Here is a 26,760-nt window from a genome sequence, read left to right on the forward strand (position 1 = left end):
CTCTTCTGCAAGCAGCAATTGGACCAGGCAATCCATCATGGTGCTCCTCCTGTCAGGCCGGGTGCTCGGCTGCAGCTGTCTGTCACGCTAGTGGATGGGACCTGCTTAAAGGCAATCATGTCAATCTCTGTGTGACTACTCAGACTAAGATAGCAGGATGATCTTGACAGGCTTGGCAAAGTCGGCAGAAGGCACTAGAGGACTTTAGTTACATGCTTAAAATGTAGGTGCAATTTGTGCTTCTTATGTGGAAGGACTGAAGAGGCATGAAACAATGCTGTATTTTATAGCTGGTCGTCTCGGATGAATCTGTTGCCCTCTGAATGTTTTCCATAGTAAATGTAGCAACATTTTCCCAAAATGCCTACAATAAAAAGAAAATTAATTACAATTATGACAGCAATGGCATAATACACAAAGAAAGCACATAACTAGGGAAATTTGAAGGACATAAGGGAACAGGTTTCTCTTGTCCTGCAAAAGAAAGTTCGGCTATTTGAAATACTTAGTATTAACATTTCAGCCGGCAGTTTTTAATCTACCAGGAAAACATGTTCAAATACCTGCACAACCCCTCCTGTTAAACATACATCCACTAGTGTCTTCAAAGCTGGAATGACATTACGCTGAAACATCATACACTGTGTTTTAAACCGCAGTATCTCTCTCCTACTTTTGAAAAACAGAAAGTCTGCATTGAAGTCACATTTTATACTCTCAGTTATCTTCCTACTACATATTTAAAGCGTTTTCCTGATGATTAAAATAAAAAAGATAAAGAATTAAATAGCTACAATTTATGTGGATTTAGGAAAAACCTTTCAAACCTTCACAAAATCATCCTGCAAGTGCCTAAAGCCATCCCTGTTTTGCAGTGGCAGAGAACTGAAGTGACTGTCTGAAATCCATACATGAAATCATTAACAGACATGGGCTACGACTTGGGACTTTGTTACAGTTAGCACTCCAGCATTTTTCCCAGACATAAAAATAAACCTTTTATTAAAAACATTTCCAAATTAGCTCTCCAAAAAACACCCCATGAGCAAGATTCAATTATAAATTATAATAAATATTGGTACATAGATGATGCTTTCAAAAATTATCCAGAACACAGTTTTTGGGAGACAAGGTACATTATTCTTAGTGAGTACAGGCGGCAAGAGGCTGGAGGAAGCCTTAACTGCTGTGGGTGAGACATACATACCTGCAGATCTCACTACTTCATTCAAAAGCATCCCCTCTGGTGGTACTAAGTGGTATGTGAAAGTGTAAGTTCACAGTCACATCCCACCTGTGAACATCCTCAAAGATACTAAATTTTACTAGCAGAGTTGTTCTTTGTGCCCCAGGCACGTATAGTCAAATTAAAGTCATCTCCCACGCACGAACAGAAGGTGAAATAGTCTCCTCTACCTTAGGAGTGTTCTTAACATAGCATCACTGAAGTACCTAGCTCTCCCCCATAAGGGCAAATATAACCTAGCCCAAAGGAGACAAACACTGCCTTACATAAAGGGTAAAGATGGGGGAGGAATAGATCCTCAAATTATTGCTGTTTTAAGCTTTACATGACTCACACAGCAAATACTGTGCTCACCTGCAGTATGAATTAATTATGCAGGCTTTTATATTCTGCATTTATTTTCCCAGTATAATATGCATCAGAAAAACAACTAAGGCCTTGGAAGGGATGGGCTGTACATGATTAATATTGGGCCATGCTATCCTTTCCAAAACATCAGGATAGTAACACATGCTTACACAGAAAGAAGAAAAAGGAAAAAAAAAAAAAGAGAGAGAACGAAGACCTGTCATTTGTTGTGAAAAACACATTCCTCTTCAGGACAACACAAATAGGGATGATATGGTGCCATGCCTGATCCCTTTCCCTTCCTCCATGAAGCTTTCAGCAATAATTTCAAATTTCAATAATTTCACTAGTGGAGCAGTTTCCACATTCAAGGGATGACATTGTCATTCCTAAACAAACGTCTAATGAAAAGCAAGGATTTTTTCCGTCTAAACAGATGATATTCTAAGTCAAATTGCAGCAGGCGTTAGGTTGGTAACAAGGCCATTTAGAGCTCTAAATGTAAAGGATATGAACGGTTTATTAATGGCATTCTTCAGACTCTTTTTTCATCAGTATTGATAAAAGTCTTGTTTGAGGTCTGCCGCATTTCTTAAGGACTGGAAGCAAGACTGTTTATAGAGATGCTGGTGAGAGAGTGCTGTTTGATGAATGCTGGAGACTGTAGCTAGGTGTCAGCGCTTAGAAAATGAGGCAAGGACATGAGGTATTAATATTGTCAATGATCTCTTGACAGGAAAACAGATACTGCATTCACCGTCAGATTTAAATAGACATCAAGTGCATTAATGACAAAAGGGCAGACTTCAAACAAAGGGGGCTGTATGGTGCTGTGCTGAGCTAGTCTCCAACTTGGCAATAACCTGATCTGAAAAGACACTGTCAGGGCTACAGACAGGCCCAGGATTGTGTGCGGTGACAGAAAACAGAGATGCTGACAAAGATACCGGTGCCATATTATGCCAAGTATATTCTAACACTGTCTCCAGCCCTAACTAAATCTGACATCATTTCCTATCGCTTATAGTATCCTCCACTGCTCCGGCAGAATATTTCTCCCCAGACATCATTACAAACTCCACTGTAGTTTTAAAGTTACTGGCAGGCCTGTGCTGTCATGGAGGCTGGGTCTAGAGGCCTAAGGATAACCTCAGTCAATCTAAATTTGGAGTTTGCTGGAGAAGTGCTCTCATTTTCACTGATATCTCGGCTACTTGAGGTGATCTGAACGCTAAAGTGTGAGGAGCTGTCACCTTGAATAAAATCCTTAAAGTAAAGACGCTCAGTTCCCAGGATGTTCGGCAAAGATGTCGGACAGTCTGGCAGCAGGAAATGAAATCCAGCTGCTGCTGCTCGCCTGGGGATAAAGGTGCTTGGGCTAGTGACAGTTAAAGTCAGCTGAAATTTTTGAACTCCTGCAGCTTACAATTGTTCAAATTAAGGAAGTGTTGTCTCCGCAGAGATTCCCTACCCAGGCACACAGCTGTGAGTCGATTGCCAGGCATATTACACACACCGCTCAGAGAGCCTTGATAAAAGCACAGCTGAAAATGTTGCCATGAGACTTTATTTATCATGAAGGTTATTTGTAAAACAATAATCTTGCTCATAAATTAAATGCCGTGACTGGTTGTTTTTTTGTTTTCTTTTGTTTTGTTTTCCACCTCTCTTTGGCAACTGCTGAAAACTCAGATAACTACAAAAGGCTTGTGTGCTGCAATGAGAATTTTGATGCTAGGATATGTCACACATGAGTTTAGTAAACCTACTGCTTCTTTCCTGCCTATCTGCTATGGTGTTCATTCCTTGCAGTTCAGGGGCAGGAATATGCTTGTGTTTTTGCACAGAGACAAGGGAAGGAATAAGGGAGAAACAATACATCTGTGGCTGTTGTGGTGTTTTTTAATTAAAATATCCAGCATTAGCCATAATAAGCTAAGTATACCCCCTATACATCAAAACAACACACAGAATCCTGAATGAGGTTTCTGCTTGCGGTTCTTAAGAAATGACAACACAAGGTCTCTTGAGGGATCATCTTCCCCGAATGAGGCTTCTAATTTTTCTTAAGTAGCTGCTTCTACCATCACCACAAGCTGTTAAAACTATAATTATGAAAAAAAAGCATTGGGAAGAATAATTTTTAAATTCTCTCTTTATCTTTTAAATGTTTCCCCACTTCAGAATGGATGTTCTAATTATGCTGGGTAAGTAATGACCTTGCAGTTGCTTGCATGTGTTGTGGCATCAGTCTTTCTTCACAAACACATTGTAATGTCAGCAGCACCAGCTTTTCTTTAGCTGAGTGAAAACTCAATTATCCAAATAAATAAATAAATACATACATGCATACTAAAGCACATGAAAAATTGTTCAAGTCATGTTTGCTCCTTTTAAACTGGGGATGTGTTGCAGAGAGGGTTGGTATAGTCAGACCTCCGTACACTTTCCTAGAGTAAAAAAAAGTTTGCAGATCTTCATTTATTATATGGAAAACGGTAACAAGAAGTCGCAATGGGATGTGCTAGACCTATAGATCATACAGACTCGGTCACAGGTCAAAATTCAGCTCAGGCCAACCGTGACCTAAGGAAATTGTTGTCTGGTAGCATCTTGTTGCCTTTCTTAGTTTCCTCTTTTTCCTAGCAAATAAATGTTCTACATGTATTAAAAAAACACCTCTTAGCCATCACAGCTGGGGCATCTGTTAGCAACACAGCCTTCCCCAGCAGCATTCAGTTTTCTTTAAAAAGTAATTACTAAAATTAAGCAGTCAAGTCAAAATTTTTGCCACCCCCATCAAAACCTATTGCTACATCTGTCCAAGATCCCCCTCAGGCACCCATTTTAACATCAAATGTTTTTAATAAATCCCTCTGCAAGTGCAAACAGCAAAGTATTCACAATTAAATTTGTTTGTCAAACACGTTGGTTTACAGCATACATCAGGGATTACATTTCAGCACAGAATCCTCTGCCTGTCTTTCACACAGGCTCACCACAGGTCCTCATAGTAGGAGCTGTGGCCAGATAAAGCGCAGCATGTCACACAAAAACCTCAATATTCTAGTGGAATTCCACTTTGCCTAACTTTGATTTGAGTACAGTACCTAAATCCTTCACTGCCAATTTGTATTTGATCCATAGTCATCTCTTTTTCCACAACCTGCTGTTGTATAGTTTTGCTATGGGCTATTAAACAGCTGCCATGTTCCACCAAGAAGCTGGGTGCATTTCAGTATGGTTATACTGCCAATCTGTAAATTGTTTTGAGACCCTTCAGGATGAAATATCAATACCATTATCCTTTTTTTTTTTGGGCACTTGGGCATTTTCTACAATTAATGAACAGAAGTTGCAAAATTCTCTTGAATATTAATATAAACTTCCTTCAAAGGAAAAGAATTCCCTACTTACAACATTTAGAGAAGAATAAATACCTACCTACAAACAGTTTCAAGTCTACAATGCTACTGATTTAGGCAAAATACCTCCATCAGTGAGTTAATTCAGAACTCTGAAAAACTCTTTCATCTAAGGAATAAGAAAGGTGGTTTGAAATAAAAAAATCCTTTTGTACAGAGGTATAGTAATTTTTCATTTTATATTTATCTTCATGGAAACTGTAACAACTTCAGCAAGTTTACTAGTTGACAACTTATTTTCAATTCTACCTTAGCTTTCTATGAGAAATTAAATACTAGAGATTTTAAAGAAATTAGAAGCTTAATCCTCTCACTTTCAGTAGCACATAGGCTACTCTTTCTGCTAAAGCATGAGAATTAAATTATATATACTCTCAGTCATTTTAGTTATTAAAAAAAAAAATCACTCCACCTAATTGTACCTGACCTATTTATTCTATATTCGTCACTAAGAACATTCTAACTCCTGAATACTGAAAAAAAAGCATTAATACAAAAATATTTCCAAATGCATGCTCTTTCAAAAATATTTGCTTTGTAATCCTTAATAAGTCATAAAAAAGAAAAAGAAAAATAAAAGGAAAAAAAAAAACAAACAAAACCCTGGTATTCAGCAAAATCAGCTCGCAATTTGGGGAACACAGATCCATGCAAAGATTCACAACAGGCAAGGCTGGGGTGGGGGACAGAGTGGGAGGAGAAGAGACAAGTATCTAATAGTAATAGGGGGAAAAAGAATAAACAGAATGTTGCTTGTACCCAAGCGGTGTGCTTTTAGGTCTACTGTGTCTTGTGGCTGTAACATCAGGGAGGTACTTTACAAATAAAAAATTCCAACTATATTGAGTATTTGTGTCAGTCTCTCACTTTTCTAAGGTTTATTCATCTCCTTCAACTTGTGGACATTTATCTATTTATAGTTGGACCTTCATAGCTGTTTATGCAAAAATACATTTTCATAAACAAAAACAATAGTTTGAGCAATTAGAAACAAGAAATCCCTTCATTTTAGAGATCTGTTAAAGTCAAAAGCAGAAAAGAACGTTTGTTGAGTTATGTTGTTGGTCCATGTTCCATAAAATGGATCAAATTTAATAAAAAGTTTAAAACTACAAACTTATTGGACAAGAAAGGAGGGAATTACATATAGGCTCTTTGTACATTGGTGGAACATAAGAATTGTTTCTGTGGAACATGACCCATCCAATGAACTCCCTGACACAGTAATCTGAGAAGATTACTTGGAAGATAAGGAAAGGTGTAAGGGATCACCAGAGTCACTAAGTCCTACCAAAAGCAGCCAAGTCTATAAATCAGAGAGGTCCACTCAGACGTTCACCTTGTCCCAGCAAAAAATCCAGTCAGTATGGGGAAGCTTGAGCTCAAAAACTGCAACATGACACAGCAAAGAACAGAAAAGTTGCAGCTGCCCTTGTTAATGTGACGGGATCTCTGACTACTACAATTAAATCTGTTCACTGCAACCACATTTTCTAGAATGCTCCAGGCTGGAGTCAAGACATAGGACCTAAACTGCTTAAATCACAGCAGAGGAAGCAACAGAAAGAGGAGCATAAACCAGATAAGGACATGAACACCTTTGGTTGTGCTACACCTGAGTGCTGTAGAATAGTTATCTTACAAAGACCTGAAAGATCATAGCAAAAAACCAAAGCCAAACAAAAAAAAATTCCCTAAAATAGTATCATTGAATACTCATAAGTGCTCAAATAACAAATGCACAAATATTAATTAGTTTATAATGTACAGAAAGTTTATTTTTAAGGGAACAGAAACACTAAATGTAAGCAAAAATAATGCATAATTTCTCCAAAACTATCTGTGCATAAAGGGGTCAGATTATGTTTGAGGAGGCTGAGGACAGAGCTCACTGTGGCTAAAGCAGAATTCACACACCATGGCCACAATATGCACAGAGTGGGTCCCAAATATTCCCAAAGAGTTCCCCATGAATCAGGGAATGTGATCCATTGCAGGTTCCATGAAGTAGCAAATGGCTGATCCTGATTCTCCCCTCTCTTTGTGGGTAACAACACTAAAGGAAGGTAACCTTCTCATTCAGAGGAGATGAATTACCTCTCTGCTCTGCTCCCTGCGCAGGGATGCCAAAAAGTGATAATATTTTCCTCTGGACACCCTACAGCATGAGGCACGAAGTGGTCTTTTAGACTGAAAGAAATTACCAAAAGGCACAGAATCAAATCAGTATCCAGTCTACAGGAACGGTGTTGGAATTATACACCTAAGCTAGAGCTGGGAGGAATCAGAGCAGGCAAACTAAGACACTGAATTATTGCAATTATCCTGCACAGACAAGTACTGTGACATGTCAAGTCTCACTGGCCTGTTTGTAGGAAGAGGGGAAGAAAAGGGGGAGTATGTGGGGAATTGAGAGTAGGGGAGGGGAAGGAAAGCAGTCAACAGGGAGAGAATGTTGGAAAAATTTGCAATGAAGGTGATAGGAATACAAAGATGTGAAGTTTGCATCCCAGGCCAAGGGAGCTGCATAAATGTTCAGTGTAAACTAGCAGTCAAGCTGATGTGTGATGAAGTGCAGCCTGCTGTAAATACACTTCAGGGCTCCCAATGCAGCTGGGGTTGAAACTTGTAATTTGGGAGAGGAAGAAAAAAAAAAAAAAAAAAAAGGAAAGGAAAGGAAAAAAATGCACTGCAAGCTTTTTCTCACATAATCTGTTACTGGAAAATTGAGAGGCTTGTCCAAGTCCGTGGGAATAAGCTGATGAGCTGATACTTAATAATAAACCATATTGTGTCATGGTGCAGAGTCATCTAGATCCATTCAGGCCACAAACTATATTACTTTATACAGCCCTGGCTGACATACATTTAAAGCCCTCTACACATTAAGGGGCCATTAGGCTGACAGATTAAAAGTTATCTTGGAGCTAATGTTTCCATTATGCGTATCCTGGCAGTGGAACAATCAACACACTGTTCCTCAGATGTCATACTTTGTTTAAAAAAGGGTAGGGGGGAGAGAAGGGGGAAAGGAGGGTATCTCTCCCTCCTTGAATGACATTGACATGATCAGCTTTGATCTGGGCATGTGCTGTCTACAGATTCTCTACTGTTGGCTAAAATAGGAGCATTTAGGGCATAATATTTTAAATCATTAACCAGTTCCATACTCCTCTGGGTGTCATTGTTACAATTTAAGGTTCCACGCTTGGGATTACTTTGGAATCTTTCCATGCTTATTGTAACCATCATCAGAGAAAAATGTTGGGGGGGATGTCTCTCTCCAGCGAAAATGAAGCAAAAAGCACCCAACAAAAAAAACCAAGTGCTCTTGTCTCTTCAGTGCATCTTTACCATTTTTGCACTCTCAAATAACATCATGGATGGAATTAATGCCAACTTTATGATAAAATATTTCTTGTTGAACATGTTGAAATTTTAAAGTAGATTTTTTTTAAATACTCTGAAACATAAATTGTATGATCAGTTGGGTAGTGCAGTCAAAGAAACCTAAGTGTAGAGAAAGAATCAGCATGCAAGATATTATGGGTGAACCTATGCTTAAATCAAGATATATTGAATACACTTGATGGAGATGGAGGAAAGGAAGTATGGGTTCACAGTTCTTTTAGTCCTTTAAACGCTTCTTCATATGTCTTATTCTCTCATATATGCTCTAAATAAAAGTAGTAGACTAAATGCAGAACAAATTATTGTAAATATCCAATGCAAATCAGATTACATCTGTGAAACATCCCTAAACTCTAAACCCACGTCACAAGAGCTTAATTGCTTTCTATTAATGACCAAAGCCCCCGAAATGGACTAGCAGTTTTGGCAACCAGGCAAAAAGCCACTCCCTGCCAGAACAGACCCATCTCCCCGGCTCCCCTTCCCGTCAGGCAGCTTCAAGCCAAGAGCATCAGCACTAGAGGGCAGCATGCATTTGTCTAAAAAACGGACCACACCAGCAAACTAAATACTCAGATATGACAATTAAAGCAATACTGTTTGTTACTTTTGCAGCCAGTTTCTTGTTCTGTCATGATCAAAGCCTATATTTATACGACCTCTGCTTTCAGTCTCTTGCCCAGGAGCCTGACTTCTGGTGGACTGATCTCAGTGAGCATCAGTTTGTGTACACAGAGGGCTAAAGGATGTCACTGGGTATTGGTCTGAACAAAAGGCTCAGAATGTTGTATGTGGGGGAGGTGGCTGCCCATCTACACTACCGGCTCCCAGTGCAGCTGGGGTGACTTCTTGTTCTCTCACATTCACTATATCAATTCCAGTGCTGTTTTGAATGATCTTCCTATTACTTTTGATAATGCAAAGGTATGGTCACTGAAGCAGCATAAGATGCACTTTTAATATATTCAGAATGGTGGAGGAAAAGGAGATTGTAAAGTCTCATCCCTACCATCTATTAAAGTTCAGCTATTCAGTGTACACTCACCATAATAATTCAGAAGATTTTCAGTTAATTTGGCTAACATATGCAAAAATGGCATTTCTGGAGGCTGTTCTATATTTTGGGCTACATTCTACTAATAATACTTACATTAAACAGAAATGGAGTTAAACCATAAAGAATGACAGGGTCATTAAGAAAACAGAAAGTGAGGATAATTATATTGTACTTTACAAACTTTAACCATGCAGAGATTGCATTAGTAGTAAAATGCAAGGTGAAAAAAGAGAAAAGTAAGCTCTTTTAGTAACAATGATAGAATTAAACAAATGTACCATGATTTATGGGGCAGAAAGCAAACTTTTGGAATAATTGTTTGGAAAGTCTGCAAGCATTCCAATAAAATTACAAATTCTTATGTGAAAAAAATTTGAGCAGCAGGGCCCTTCTGGAGAGTTTCGACATAAATTTGGCTCATCTCATGAGTAAAACTTGCTCTTGGATCTCAAATGTTTTCCTGCTGGAGGAGTTCACATTAGGAAAAAAAAAAAAAAAGCCATACAAAATTCAGTCTGGCTCAACTGGTTTGAAATTTCTCAAGAGAGTCATCTGAAATAAAGACAAGTTGCTTTTTATTTTTAAAGCTGGGAAAGAAAGTCTCTCAAATAAAATTAAAGAGCATAATGAAATAGTGCTGCTGTCACATTATGATACAGTTAAGGGAACCTTCTTTGCATGCCACTACTCGCTCCTTTCCATAAGCCCTTCCCCAGAAACAAAGGAAACATTTAACTAACTGCTAATAATAGGATTGCTTTGATTCTTCCTAATACAAAACCAAGCATTTTTTAAGAAGCTGATACTACAAGGCCCTGCATTCCTTTGATTTCCAGTGGAAGCTGGAGGCATTTGGCACTTTTTGAGACACATCCGGACCCCACACAACCGGTGAGCTCCTTTATCTCTTCTATACCTGTGCTATGTAGCACCAAATGAAATCAGAAATGCATCTGCAATGTATTCAGCAAGTATCTGGTTCTTCAGACTAAGTCTGGACTTGCCTCTTAGCAGAAGCTTGATCTATACTATATCACATATAACACCATCTGCTATTGCTAAATACTTACTGGCCACAGTCTAGCTCCCCCAAACACTGACTGCCTCCAGTACTTCATGCCAAAACATTGTGATTGTTTCCTATCCTCAACTCTTTTTCCCCTCCTCAGGCTCCTTTTTCAAACATGCTAATGAGAGGGAGGCTGAAGGTTAAATCACGGTGGACAGCGGAACATAGTTTACAAGTGCACTTTTAGCCTCTATGGAAGCTTTTGCTAAAGATAAAAGATAGGGGCCTAAGAAATAGCTCAAGAGAGACACATTAAAACCCCTCCATTAGGGTCAGAGTCATTAAAGCTTAGTCAAAGCACCAAAGACTTTCTAACAAGCATTATGCTTAGTAAACCTTTTCCACTGGAGCACGAATATTGGTGAGAGCTTTTGGAGTGTGTCAGTTAATCAGTATTCACTCACTTTGACAGCTTGAAATATTACTCACTTATTTGGCTGGTTCAAATTTGTCAGACTTGACTATGTTGTAAGTTAACATGTCCCCATATTAAAAAGGAGCCAACTGGCAAATGTGCACATTGGACCTAATAAAACACATCTGGCCAAACAATCAAGCAACACTGATCACTGTATCACTCACAAGCACAAATTAACAGCAACTGTCTTTGAGACTACCAAGCTAAACAGGAAGCAATAACCTACTACCTACTGCTTTACCAAATACCCTCTAAATGGTTAACTGAAGGATAAAACCTCCACCTCATTCTGTGTCCGAGACATACAGTTGTTTGGTTAAAGCTGCATAAATATTGTAGATGCCTTGGGTCATTTGCTGATACAAATGGAAGAAATGCTTAAGACAGGAGCCATCCCTCAATCCAGAGAATGTTTTTTGGCCAAGGAAGCCCCATCTGCCACAGGAAGGCCATTTACGCAATGGCTTTTACAGGTAATACTCTACACCTTCACTCTCAGAGTGGGTGTCATTAAATGAGAAATTGCTCTGAAGGCAGCAGGTAGTCCAGGATTAGCCCATCACAGTAATTCACAGTGGGAAAGCTAGTCACATGTACTCACTGGTTAAACATGTCCAGCAGCAGGGTACATGGCTGCTGCTGTTAAGCCTGGGGCAGCACTGAACAGTCTCTGTCCTGAAGGAGTAGGTATTGGGCACATCAACTTGCACAGCATCCTTTGCGCTCTAACAGAAGCAATGCACATCACAACTGCCCTACTGAGAACCTCTAAGATCTCAAAACTAATAACAAAAAATTACACAAGAAAGATCTATTCAGGGATAAGGAAAGCTTAACCACTTATGTGTGTGCAGTGAACCCTCTGGTCCTTTCAGAGAAGCTCCTGGGAAGCAGCTATATGGTACTGTAGTATTTCAGTCTTTGGGCAAAACAAGCTTGACATCCTTGTTGGCATCTCTGCTGAGAACAGACACTGGTCTGATTCAGAAAACATCAAACATGACCTTCTGCTAGCCATGGCTGTGACAAAGCTGAATACTGAAGGCAGAGGGAGGAAAGGTCATAGAGGAAACAGTAGTTAACGGGGTAAAGGGAGTGTTATAATCCCCAAATTGCAGTTATACTGAATGTTTTCAGACAATTTGCCTGTCTAAATCAAGACAGTATCATTTTTCTTTCTTCTAGGAGAGGGTTAAGAATAATCTGAAGCTTGGAAAATGGCTGCTGTTGATACTAGTGAGGTCTTCTCTTTAACTAGATCCTTCAGGAAAAAACAAATTAATCAACAGCCAGCTGAAGTGGGTTTAATGATTGCATTCTGCATACAATCAGCTTTTCCCTTTTCAAGGGCCATCAATATGTCAAGGGAAGACATATCTGAAGGATATAGCTCTTAACATCAAGGTTATCTATTCTCCACAAGGCTCCCACTCCTTACTGGGCTGATACTTTACACTGCCTGTGTCTAACATTTTCATCAACTCTGCAATCAATCAAGGTAATAATGTTGTGCAAAAAATCAATTAACAACGCAATTAAACTTTCCTTATTATCTCAAAGGGCTGAAATAATACCTAAAGGGAAGATAGACTCACTGAATGCAGACATCCATAACCCAATGTGAAAGTGAATTATGAGGTTAGACAGATGCAGGCATGTACTGGCGCTGTTATTTTCAAAGGGATATATCTCATCCAGGCAGTGTATCAGTCACCACCAATCCCATACCCTAAAATTCCAAATTACTTTTAAGAAATATACGATGTGCAATATCCGTTTCATATTCTCTTTTAGAGATAAACCCCCCAAAATCTGAACAGGAGTATTATTCAAAGACAAAATGATCTTTCAGAGAGAACATAAAATATAAAAGCTATAATAACATTTACATCTGTATACCACCCATGTCTGTAAATGCAGGTCATCAATTATACATAATCTGTAGTGAATAAGGAACAGAAGAAGCAGCACAACATTTAAAGCCCAAAGGCTCAAATTTGCAAATACCTTGCATCAAGTACACTGAAGGAAGAGCCTCAATATAAACACATGCAGCAACAACAGCAAGGACTTAAGTATCACTCACTGAAAATAAGACAGAGTGCCTATATTATTTTGTAATTATATTCAACCCTCATGGAAACATCATTCCCAAGAGCTTGGAGTTTTAAAGTGCATTGAAAGCAGACAATTAACCCCTTGCTGTTGGAGGATTTGGGTTTTAGCATAAAGACATTAACGATCAGGGGCACTCAGCACACCAGCTCAGTAGAGTTAATATAGTTAAGAAACCAGGTGCAATAGTCTTGTGTCAGAGATGCATGGATGAGGGTTTGGGGGAATGCGAAGAGAAAGAATACAACTAAAATTAACTACCATATGAGTGATCTTACTAGTCTGCAGGGACAAACAAAAAACCCCAATGTTGGTATGTAAAGAAAATGACCACGATCAAGCTAGGTGTTTTTTGGGTTTGTTTGACACCTATCATTTTCTAGCACAGAACCTGAGCATTCCCTCTTAGCCCCCCTTACGAATTTCCCAACACACATACACAGCCTGCAACCTCTGTTGTTTCAATTTAACACAAGGAAAAAAGAAAATGAAAATAGAAAACATTTAAGGGAAAGCTATGTTAGAGCAACAAGCCAGGATCACATCCTATAATAAGCTCAGAAAAATTTGGAAGCGGAAAAGGTTTCACACAGACACTGCACTTTGAATTCCTCTATTAAAGGGCACTCTGTGTGTCTGTGTTAGCAGAGGTGTTCTACAAAGCAGTTCTCCCAGCAGGGTTTGCTTAAGCACATAACAGCTACAGTTTAGAAATACTCTATTCTTATAATTAGCTCATGTCGTGCCAGTGGCTTGTTTAGACCAAGAACGTATTTTTTTTTGGTTGATAATTCTCCCTGGTTTTGTCTTGTACTTCCTGCTCTTCCCCTGGTACTCCCCATGCTGTGGAGTCAGTCATGGGAGAGACACAAACAGGTGAATTCAAAACTAAATTTTCCACAGTTTTTGAAACGTTACACACTTTTCTTGCATGGATTTGGGGCATTAATATTATTCCAGGATTAGAGAATTCAGCCATTACTATCTTAACCTTTAGAAACATAATTAATATGTTTTCATTTTCAATGACTTCATTGTGTGTCTATCGACTGGAACCATTCCTGCTGTGTATTTGATTCCACTGACGATGGGGTGTGTTGGATTTTAAATGATGTGCTAGCACTTCTGTTCCCTATATACTCTAGTTTATGTGTTATTCATGACTTGCATTTGGAGACACGGGTGATACACAGATGTAAATGTTATTAAAGCTTTTGTGTTTTAGCTTCATTGTGAGAGACTTCTTTGTTTTCAGATAATTCTTTTAACCATCACAAATAACCAGCAATACATGACACTGTCTTAAGACTTTTTTCTTTCCTGTTAAGCTTTTTGATAAGGAGATTTATTTTTTTCTCCCTAATGCTCTCTCTTCATCAAAATAAAATACAGGATAAACTGACAGACAGGAGAGTTACACCTGCAGGATAATGCAGGATAAACCCCTTTTTTGTCATATGCTCATTATACAAAATCAGAACCAAAAGTTACTTCAGTTTTTAATAGCTGCCAAGGCTGTGGGTCCCAGTTAAAGAAGGCTGCAAATGGCATAATTCTCAAACTGCTTTCACCCTTTAACATCACATTCATATTCCTGAGGGATTCAAAATGAACATGGTAAAGAAAAAGGTACTTTTACAGATCATGGTTCCTTATCTTTAATAAATTAAAATATTTCAGATTAATAGTTTTGTATCATTATTTAAAGATTTTTTTTTTACTATCTGACAAACCATCTATCTTTGTTGCACTATTACTATATAGGAAAAAAACCACAAATACGTACTTAGATGCACAATACATATCAGCCTTGCAAAACATTATCAAGCCAGTAGTCAGGGGCAATTTTTCTGATGAACAGATAAAAAAACATTAGATTTTTTTTCATCATCACTTATTAAGGCAAAGGGTGAGCAGATAGATTTCTGTGTCTGGGCTGGTGAATCTTCAAGACAGTTCTGTGAGGTTGCTGTACTTAAGTACATATATACACCCACATAACTAAGAACTGAATGAAACATGCTCTTAAAAAGCCATGTTTAATCACTAATAATTCCATCATTTGACAATTTTTTTTCATACATCCTTAGATACTTTCTCTCAATGAAGTTGAATCTCACTTCAAATGTTGTCACATTTTCTGCTTTTCTGCTTTAAAAAGAATCTTTTACAGCAAGTTTTTTTTATTTCTGTTTTTTATACATTAAGCCTGTAATACATAGCAGCAGTCTCTCTACAGAGTTTAAATATTCAGAAACCACAATAAAAGGGATTTCTTTGTCTAAAATTCAAGCTTCCTGTAAAAATTTAGTAAAAATATTTAGTAAATTAGTCAAATGGTATAACGGGTTGACCAAGAAAATATCTTGTCTTCTGCTGTGGCAGTAGTATGCTGGATAGTGGAAGCTTGCACTCCCCAATGTACTGTTATACAGAGGACTTCATATCTTGTGAACAGTTACCGAAAAGAGAGTTTTCCATCTGACAGAGAGAATCAATCTAATGTCACCCACTCTTTACCTCCAATTTTCTACTAGCACCACCTCTGTCTGGTGCAATCTTGTTAGTGTTTTACTGTAGATACCTGCTGTTTTACTTCACATGCCACTAAAGCTTACTGCTTTTGAGCAGTTTCGGAAAACCGCTTTTGAGCTTTATGAAAAATATGACAATTTTTGAAACTAAAACAAATGGCAACTTAGTTCATCAGGACACTGCAGTCCTGCTTCCAAGTCTTTGATGCTTCATTATGACAATAATAGGCTCCAACGTTCCCCTTCACCAGCTGCATTGAAGTCAGCTCAGAACAACTCAAAAGACCATTTTTAATGGCCATAAAACAGCATGTCACAGCTCAGTTGCCTTTCACTGCATTCCAGGTAAATCTGAGTCATAGTGCGGTGTGGCCATGCAATGGAAAGAGCAACCCACTACCTGCTGCAGAAGGTAAAATCAGGAGAAAGTTACACGTCCATTTTTGTGTGATTTCAATCTTGTGCTGCATGATGGGCTCTTCAGCCTTCACAGACCGGCTGGCCAATGTACTCATTTCATTCTTTTACTTTTCATGGTGTAAAGACATATTTACTTATGAGCTTGCACAAAATTACAAATAGTAGATAAAACTTTCAGATGTTTCTTCAACAATTATTTTGTTCTCAAGAAGCAGTGTATGATCTCCTATAAACATGACACTATCATTTCCATCGACAACATTATTTGGCCAAATCTGGCTTTATTCACAATATTAGTAGTCACCCTATCCAAAGTAGAACCTGATGGCACATAACAAGATGTTGAAATAGATACTGCTGTTAGAATAAAACTACCTACCTGCCAAATGAGAATTAGATTTGTCAAGTGTCTCTGTATTAAGATGAGATTTCTGCCACTCCCCCAATGCACTTATCTGCCTTAAACAGTCTTGGGTAAAGCCTACACAATACACTTGGAAATCATGAAGCAGGGGGTCAGACATCAAACCTGTACCACATGACTTGCTGCTCTGTTATTAAGAGCAAGTATTTAACTGAATGGAATATTTTAGAAAGATGATGAAATCAAGAGAGAATCCGTTCAACCAGTCACCAAAGGAGCAAACAGTGACCCATAGGCTTGAAACCACCCTCTCTTCCTGAAGTGGTTCCACGGTATACATTACCAGAAGCTTCATGACACCACTCTAGGCCACATCAAGGGTCCATTCAGGTAAGATCAGCCAAAAAATGGGGTGCTAAAACATTACAGAAATATGGTAAAACATGGATCTTCTCTTTTTCTTCCATTTATTGGATTTTTTTATTTAATGGGGAAGAAGTTTGCTTTTTTTTATAAGATCAAATGATAGGACAACAACATTTTTCTTCAGATAAAGAAAATAAATTCACGCAGTCTTTCACATAGCCAAGCAACTGTGCAGGCCTGGTGAATCTGGCAGTCTTGTATAGCCTCCTTCCCCATTTATAGCAATGATGGGTAAGTCCTGGACACACACAGCTCTAAAATTTATTGCCTTCAACTGCAATTAATATCCAAGCTTCTGAGAAGCTTACATAATCTCTTCAAAGGAGTAAAAAAAAGGACCATCACATGGTTATTCTGAAAGTTGTTTTTCTGTTTTTCTTTGTCTCAAAAAGGAAAGGCGGGGGAAGGGGGGGGGGCAACTGCTCCATAATTATAAATCTTCTGAAATTGTAACTCAGGAAAAGACTTTTCAAATAAAATGTTTCCCAGAAAAGAATATTTGGCAGCGTTTGGCTCTTGTTTTCACTAATAACCATTAAAAGTCTGCCCTAGTAAACCATTTTACTGCAACGTTTGAAATGGTAGAGTTTACATTTTATTTAATGAATAGTTGCAGAGCATTAAAGCAACATCTCGTCGGCAAAACAGCTCCTTATCCTCACTTTGTCTCAATTGGTTTTTTTACATTCCATTTTCAATGACATGTCAGCCGTCTCTCACCAACCTCAAAGGAAAGTTGAATGCGGGGCTTACAAAGTTAAGCTGACATTTGCTCTCTTCCAATAAAAAATATTTAGTCCATTAAACATAAATACCTGTCATTATGATACATGGACTGGGTACAAGCCTCCCGTTTCCCTCTGATGTTTATTACATCCAAACAACTGCAGTGCCTGCATGTTTTCAACTTTAGTGTATTGATTAAACTTTTAAATGGCTGCCATATAACCCAGGGACATCAGGAAGATTAATTTGCGTCAATGTTCATCTGTAATTCATTAGCCATTTATTCTTTACAACCACATGGGCTATCAAGAAAATGCAGGCCATTTTTCACTCTGCACAGGCTTGGGAACAGATCCTGAAATTTGTGCTGCATACAAATAAGCTCCCCAGGCCCGGCCACTTAAACTGCTTGGCTTTTCAAAAGTTAAAGTTGGGAATAACAGCAGAAAAAAAGGAACATAAAAAACCAGAAATGGACAAAATATACGTCCTCAGGGTACTAAGGATTTAACTGAGTTTGTCCACTGTCTTTTCATCCATGGATTATGGTTTCTTATTTCAGTCAGATTAAAATAACTGAAACTTGTTTCTGTGCAAAGGCAATAAATAAAATGAGTTGCACCCCCCGCTAATATCTTCGAAGATGCAGTTACTTGGAGAAAGCTAGAAAGCAGCAGTGAAGTATAAAAAGCTCATGCCTCAAGGAGGTTGTAGCTGTGAATCTAAGAAAATGATGCAGTTTTAACCAACTCTCACATTTATTGTGGATTCCAGCCCTGCCTTTATTTGGTAAAATGCCCAGCTAAATATTGGTATGTTTCGTTGGGGTAGAGGTAAGCCATCTGGCTCCTCGATTTGCCCTACTGACCCCTTGGCACAGTATGAAGTACATATTAAATAAGGAAAAGGAAAGAGAACAGCTATAAAGCAAACAAAAATGCACATGAATTTTACATTTACAACATGGAAAGATCAATGAAATGCATCCTGGTTTCTTTCCTCTTCGCTACCTATAAATAAAGCCCTGTCACTGTGCTGGGTAAACACATAGTGGTAGGGCATTAGACTCATTGAGCCTAATGGCAGTAATTTAGCTTCCAAAAATGAAGATCTCATAGAAAATAAAACCAACAGGTTCCCTGTTGCAGACAGGAACAAAAGCATAATAGCACCCTGTAACAAACATAGAAATCTCCACAAAGGCCTAATACATCATTTGGGATGTAGTGATCTTTACCTACAGAAACAGTCAATGTGCTGCTTTCAAAATCTGGATTTATGCATAAATTTGAAAACAAGGAACGATGAGGCAATTAGCATAAGCTATAAAGTATCAGTGATCATCTTACTGTTAAATATCAGCCTGGGTGAAAAGAACCTTGGAGAGAGCACCCAAATCCAGCATAATTCCAGCAACAGCATGAGGTGAAAGAACCAACACAGTAAGCTACGCAAGGATGTTGCTTCAGAAAGTTTGTGAAACTGAAGAAGACAACCAAAAGCATGGCCTTGGAACTCTGGGAGATCATTTGCCAACTTGGCCAAATAAAGATTCTTTTGTAAAGACGTAGAAAAGGCAAATGTTATATGTATGAATGACGAGACATCTGTTGTGAACGTGCTGTCGTGTATATGGTAATCCTCACAACTGCAAGGCTGATGCCACGCTTCACCTGACTGCACTGTCTAGCCTGGCCTCTTTGTGCCCATGGTCAGTTGTGATCCCATTGCAGAACGTTCTCTGCTAAGGCACAGCAGGGAGCAGAAGGCTCCAGTCAAGTCTAAGGAACACACCAGAGGCCACGGTGTGTCTGAACAACATGACCGGCGAAGCAGCAAGATTTTAGCATATATCTTCCAGCAGCATAGCTCCAAAGAAATTAATGCTGCCCTGCCGTTACCTTATAAGCCAAAGAACTGCCATTTGGCACATGCCTCCGCAATATGTGTACCAGTATGTACACGGGTAGTCTGCAGGTGGGATTGCTAAGCGGCATTTCTCTGTCAGTTGACTGGTTTTTAACTGCCCAAAAATAAGTGACCTAAAAATAAATCATCAGATACATAGGAATATACTCAAAGAGAATTTTGGATATGCTTTTGTGTTTTGTTAGATGATTGAAATTTAGACTCGGTTCAACCGAAGACTCATTATGGTTCATCAATCTCACAAGTAAACCTAAGTTGATTTGTGGTTTCATTTTGTACAAATACTTACTTCTAATAGGCAGGAGAAATTAAATGAGCTTTGGTCAGATATTTGGATTCCTTTGAATGCGAAAGTCAAGTCAAAAAGAATGTTGGGAAATGAGCCAGTTACAAAGCCATATGTACAAGGGAAAGAGTCCATTTATCTAAATCTGAATAGTTTTATGCTGTACACATTACCTGAGTCACTCTGGTCTGCATCTTGCCCCACTGCACAAGGAAAAGATGAAATCTCAGCTTCAATTTTATTCTGTTTTGGTTTTGTCAGCTTTAGTTAGACCTTCAAAATAATTTAAATATAACTTGTTTGTAGTGAATTAATTTTCTACAATGACATGAGACAGACCAGGAGCTTCGGCAATGAAAATATCCTGGTAACAAATGAGTTCAAAATACTGCAAAATTTACCTAGCCTAAGTAGGAAAAAAAGATGCAGTGCTAAAACTGTACCTTAATTTAAGAACAGCAAAGTGTAGCACAACCATGGAGTTTCTATCACATCAGAAAAGAAATCTTAAATAATATGTAAAACAACCACGAGTGTCCTAGAACAGAGCCATTATGAATTCAGTGCAAGATTTTTCAACTAATTTCTGGAGATATCAAAAGCTACCTCATGGTGCTCACTAAAGAGAGTGTTTTCTTAGAAACTTTAACCTTTATTTTTCTACTTGCTAGCATTAGCTTACAGTACAATACAGTTAAGATGCAGCAAGACCTTGGGGTTCATTTCTTCAGTGTATCCAGTATAACATTTCTGCAACAACAGTGATATAGTACAGGAGTAGAAATCCCAAAGAGAGGCTCACCAATCCAGGATCTAATTAACTCTTGACAAATTAGGTACAGCAATCCAGGGGAACATTTGCCATTGTGCCCAGGTTGTAAAACTTCTTTCCTGGGAACATCCCTTGCAGGCTGCATGCCACAGCTCTGTGGCACGGGAGCTGGCTATTGCGGCTCAGCATCGCACTTAGACTCTTTCGTGCTGCAGGAATCTCCAAACAGGAAGACGAGGTGGCTTTGAACTCCTGCTTACACCAGGGGGGCCTAAAGCAGTGAGCTCAGGACTCAGCCATTTGTTTTCATTTTCATATAATGATGTGTCTAGCTCTCATGGTTGCACAGAAAACTGTATCAACTCGAACCATATGTTAACTGAGGCAGCAATATGTTCTTAAATTGGCAGACAGCTCAAAATGACAGTTCAGCAAGATGTGAACTATTTTCAATCATCTCAATAGGGTGTTAACTCTGAAACCTAAACAGTGCCTGTATATATATTTTGTTAACCATTTCATTACTAAATACTTTGAAACAGCTAATCTGTTCCTCCACACTCTCCAAGACAAAATATCCCACCTTCTAATTTGAAAGCCTCTCTGTATATAAATTGGCCTAGTTCTATATTTGGCTCGATCATTTTAAACATCTTACAATCAATGTATTTATCCTTACACAATCATGAGGCAGTGAAGTGTTGTCATCTCCTTTTTACAGATGGAGGAAAAAAAAGCAAGAACATGATAAAAAGGAAACAGAACACAGATAAGCTGAACTTAAGCCTTTTGTCTGAACCAGCAGATTAGCTTTTCCTTTTACATGGAAGTTATGTGGAGACAGCGAAAAATCCACTGAATTAAAGTAAGAGAGGCTGATTATTTAAGAGTAGTATTATCCATATATGTAGCAGATTTAATTTTGAAAAGGTTGTGTGTGGTTCAGTTTAAATTAATTCAGTTCTTTCACTGAATAACAAAGCATTTCCAAGGATTTGCTCAAATTTAAGGCCAGCTTACCACAGAGCACAGAATCTTGTCCCCTTCCCTCTAGCTGGTCAACTTCATTAATATAGTGTCTTAGCTCTAAGGCATAGCACACAATAAAATAAATATAAGACAAATGTCAAATTTTAAAACCAACAGAAGTTGGTCAAATAAACACAGGATCTGGATCAGTAACACTTTTAAAAATCATACCCACCTAAACCAATGCACAAAACCAAAATATCGGGACTTAAAAATACATTTGTTTAGGTCTCAAGTTCCTTTCTTGCACTTATTTTTCTTAGTTTTGTGGCCAGTCAGGCAAACAGGGTGGCGGCCAGTATAATTTAAACTGTTTTCCTACCTAGCAAGCACTTCAGATTTTGAGTCACAGCAGTAAATGCATCCAAGCTATTTATTACTCAGGTGACAATACAGGTTACTAGAAAGCGGATAGAATGAAAAAGCTTTGGCTTGACCGGACTACATGGGCAAAGATGGCTGTGTCCTGATACCAGCAGGAGTCCCTTTCAAGCAACTGACTGCAAAACTATCTAGTTTGTGAAGTATTTTGTGATGAAAGGCACTCTACACATGTAAAATATTATTACTACATTTCCAAAATGAAATTTCTAAGAGAAAAAGCACAGAACATGCCAACAACAATAAAGCAATCAATTGCAATAGGATGCAATAACTTGCAATAAATTGCTTTGTAGACAAGGATTAAATTGTTTCAGCACCAGCCACCCAATCCAACCTAACTAACAAAGAGAAAAAAGAAAATGAGAAACATTCGCTTAAAAAGCTCATAACTGTCAATGTGTTCACAACACCAGCATGTCCTGCTACACCTAATACCTTTGTCAAGGTGGCCTATCTGGAAGTACTCTTTCCCATTCCCCGCAGGCTTCAGTCGCAGAGTTTCCCCACAGACTCTCGTTGTATTTGCCAGCGCTGGATCTCTGCTTGGGGTCTGAGTTTGAGACAATCCAGATCCACACACACAGCTCCCCTTACCCTGCTCCCCCTTCAGTATCACTCATCACAGCTTAAGCTTGTCTGGTTTGCACTGGCAGTGACCTGGATGTTACACATGCTACAATGCAATAAGAGAACAATACCGGCAATAAGACTGTCCGTGCAATGTTGGTTTTTCATAAAGATGTGCTTAACCTTCTTCCAACAACATTATTGTTATAATATTTTTTTCTCTGCACTGATTCTACAAATCAGCATTACATTATACTGAAAAAGAAGTGTATTTGGTCTTAAATCCTTGTATTAAGCATTCCCTTTGAACAAAGGCTTTAAGAGATTTGGTTTGCTATTCCTCAAGATCTTTTAATAAATCAGTATCTCAATTCCTAATACTTTCTCCTATTAACACATAAAATTGTAACTTTCTCTTCTCTACATAGTTACATACTATTTTAAGTAACATCAAAACTGAGCCTCTAAATGACAGTTAGAAATTCAAAAGAAGGCTGATTGTCCATTTGTGCCATGGCCTTTGCCTTGCAGCACACGTTCTACGTAAGACTGGAAAATAACTACAAATAACATTGGGTAGCAGACTAGAGACTTACCATTCATCTTCATTTCCACGGGACAGGTTAGCTAACGCCCTGACTGTCATAGACAAAGCATCCAAAAATACTTCCACTTTTTAAGTAACAACATGGCACTCTGAGGCAAAGCAGTGACTGAAACACCCTTTGGGTATTTAGCCATAGGAAGGGCTCTACACTATGAGGCGGGATTGTATGCATTTTCGTGGTTTATTACTCTTCTGCAACATGATTTACTAAAACAACTGCATGTTATAACATGAGTGTCAAGAAAATCTTGTGAATGTTCATATGATGATATTTTCAAATTAATTTAAAATATTTTATAGTTAAAGTTACAAGAAATATTAGTTCCTATTTTTAAACTAATTTAGCTGCTTGAGGAAAAAAAAAAAATCTCACATGGGCCTAAACCCACAAAGATATTAAACTGGTAACAAAGAGAACCATTACTCCTTTTTGAGTTAACAGCTGTCACCTAAGATCCCTAAATTATGTTATAACGCAACTGTAAAGAAAAACAGGTATCCAGATGCTAGACCTGTGTTCTGCGATATACTGCAATGCTGGTCACCATGCACATCTCTATACTGGGAAGAAACACAGCTCTGTTCCATTTTCCTGACTACCTGGGCAAGAAGCTTCTGTACAACCCCTGGTGGGACAAGCTCAAGCCTGTGGTGCTCCACGGTGATTACGTACCCCAGCTGGAGTGTGGCCTGGATGTGCTTGCTGAAATCACAGAACTAGGCACATCACTGAGCACTGTGAGTGTAAGGGAGAACCTACAGGGAGGATTCTCAGCAGAGACCATAGTGTGAGAGAGGAGGATGAAAATAAATTGTCAGATAGCACTGGAGAGGTAGAGAAAAACCCCATTCCTGTCCTGGATATTCAGAATATACTCCCACCTTGTGACTAGCATGCCATTACCCTTCTGCCTGGGGTTGTGGAGTGAATGTGTCTGTGACTGCCATGATCTGCACTGAATCGCATACTGCCCACTCAGACATGCACTGTTACTCTCAAAGGACTCGGAATTTGCAAATCATGACGGGCTGGGGAAGGACTCAGCCACCAAAGCTTCTGCACAGCCAAAATGGCAGCCTCTGCCGGCCTGTGCCACAGCAGAGCATTAAATGCTTGGGCAACTTCATTTAATAAAACATACACAGCTAGAGACTTTCAGTCACTCATACATCTGATCAGCACTGTATCTATGATTCTGTTGCTCCTAAAAGCCTGAACCACATTGATCTTGCCCTTAGAGCCTAGTGCTTAGCCACTTTCAAAACACTTGCCCCTAGAGTTTAGATGTGTATCTATAGAAATGAACCCTGCACACTTAGCTGCTTCTACTGCCCTCACAGGGGGTTGGTGCTAGCACTGGAAAACGAGTCCACTTCATTAGTTGCCTAAATTGGGATTTACAGCTGGAAGTTTCAAAATAATTTAGCACTATAACTGTGGTTGGATATTCAGAAGAGCTTAAGTCCTATTAGGCAATGAAAAGAAGCAGCCAGCATCTCAAAATGCACTGTGTCCAGCAGCTTACACTGCTCTTCACTAACTAAAGAAATCAGAAAACTAGGTCCAATTAAATTGCCAAATTTACCTTAATTAGTATGTTTCCTTAATGCTTCATTACTCAAATTCAAAACCTTTGAAGTTTATTGCCTGTTCATGGCAACCTGAAGAGGAGTTTCATTTGCTGAGCATTCAGCAGCTTACGATGTTCTCAGTGAGACCTACTATATTAATTTATTTTTTGAAAATATAATTGTGCAAAATTCATTTGAGGCTCACATTTTGAAAAACTTAACCTTCAAATGTGGCACAGGTCACAAATGTAATACACCAAGGGAATACTTTATTTCAATAGAATAGATTACATCTTAAAACACAGAGACTCTGCTGCACTCCTTTCCCATGCAGTGGAGGGGACAAACTGACAACTTGGGGTCCACAAAAGATACATTCTTACACAGCCTTTTGTACACTTCAAGAACATCTGTAAAATTACAGCACTGCAGTACAGATTCGGAAATTACAAAGGGGTATTATGATGTACTATGACCTCTGAAAGTAGATTTAGAATAGCACAACTTATATTTTACGTATTTTTGCTTTAAAAGTCCTTTCAAAAAAATGGCTGAATATCTTGAATATTGTGGGGCTTTTTTCCCAACATCTCGTTTTACTTTTTGCAAGCAAAGCAGCCTAATCTCTATTGTAATGCAGCATCTTTAAACATTTCATTTCACAACAAAGCACAACCCCAAACAAACCCCACTCCAGAAAACAAGCAATTATTTGCTTTACTTCTAGAGAATGAAGAGGCCACTATGAAACAAAATGAAATTTGGAAAATAAATGTCATCTTTTCAATCAAAATTTTCATTTTAATGGACCCTTTGAAACAGAAGAAATATTTTTCCTAAACAACTGTCCATAAGAAGGACCAATTTAACAAAACAGAAACAGTTGGGAATTGGAGCCAGCACCTTTCATCACCCAATTCAATTACTTAAATACAGCCTGTTTAGCAATGTAAAAATGACTACATTAAAACCTAACGGTAATCCAGCACCTTCTATATAGGATTTTGCAATATTGACATGTTTTCTATGAGAAATGGATTCATTTTTGCAGACACATCAACAATCATTGGTACTAACTCTCATTATTGGCCAGAAATTACTGGACATGGACCCCTGCCCACAGAGGCTGTCCTTGACATCAGCAGTTTGAAGCTCTCTATACTGTCAGTAATTTTGTTGTATCTACTCAGGGTTAAAACTAATTTCAAGGCAGCTGTACCTCACTTTTTAAATTAATACAACTGTCTTACAAACAAACGGACACAACAACAAACAACCCCAAACAAAACATACACACAAAAACAAACAGTCAAACAGAAAACCCCCACAAACACAAACCAAAACCACCAACTGGTAGGGCAGCAACTGGAACTTAATGAAGACTTGCACAGTCAGCTTGTATAACAAGTAGTTAACAGTCCTTTGGTCACAAAAGTTAAATGCTAAAAAGGCATCAAAAAGGTTTTCAACTTCTCTCTACAACTATATAATATAAAGTCCTAGCAACAATGTTTTTTGATCTAAAGAGTCCTGTCCATAGTATATCTGGGCAATGACTGCTAGTTGTGTTCACGCATTACATTTTTCACACAGGACATTTTATCTACATTACAGATTGTGTATTTGAATCTAAGGCTCAGACCACAAAAGCCCACATTACTTATCAATTTCCTTACGGTCAAAGTCTATTTTGCTGTTAGGTTAACTGTGTAAAAATTCTTAAATCGGGTTATCATAAAATAAGGCTACCTCTGTAACACTACTTTGGGAAACACAGGTTTGTTTAAGTCTCAAAAAACATGTTAATTTTTTTCTTCCTCCCTTCCCCCCCCCTCCCTACCTCTTATTTTTTTCCATCTAAGCTACAACAAGCAGCCTCAAGTTAGGCTGAGTGTTGAACCACAAATTCTAAGAGTCTGACAAACCATATACCTCAACTGAGAAACAAAAGGCCTGTAGGATTCTGCTTCCACTAAAGTTATTTTTCATTTTCAAACAACATATAAAGGGGAAGACAGAATTCTACCTTTTTTTTTACTTTACTTACTTACTAAT

At 38.4% G+C, this 26,760-nt stretch overlaps 1 protein-coding gene across 1 annotated transcript in view; it reads right to left on the reverse strand.

Annotated features, from left to right (window-relative positions):
- Positions 1 to 284: 284 nt before the first annotated feature.
- The window catches only part of LRMDA (leucine rich melanocyte differentiation associated), a gene marked incomplete at both ends in the record, with an annotated part of 454,575 nt that continues 428,099 nt past the window's right edge, over positions 285 to 26,760 (reverse strand). The window contains one exon of the mRNA XM_080348335.1: positions 285 to 364. Within this exon, the coding sequence (XP_080204461.1) occupies positions 285 to 364 (80 nt within the window). The remainder of the gene's footprint in view (positions 365 to 26,760) is intronic.

The sequence above is a fragment of the Nesoenas mayeri genome (assembly GCF_963082525.1).
Source record: "Nesoenas mayeri genome assembly, chromosome: 7".
Classification (NCBI taxonomy): Eukaryota; Metazoa; Chordata; class Aves; order Columbiformes; family Columbidae; genus Nesoenas; species Nesoenas mayeri.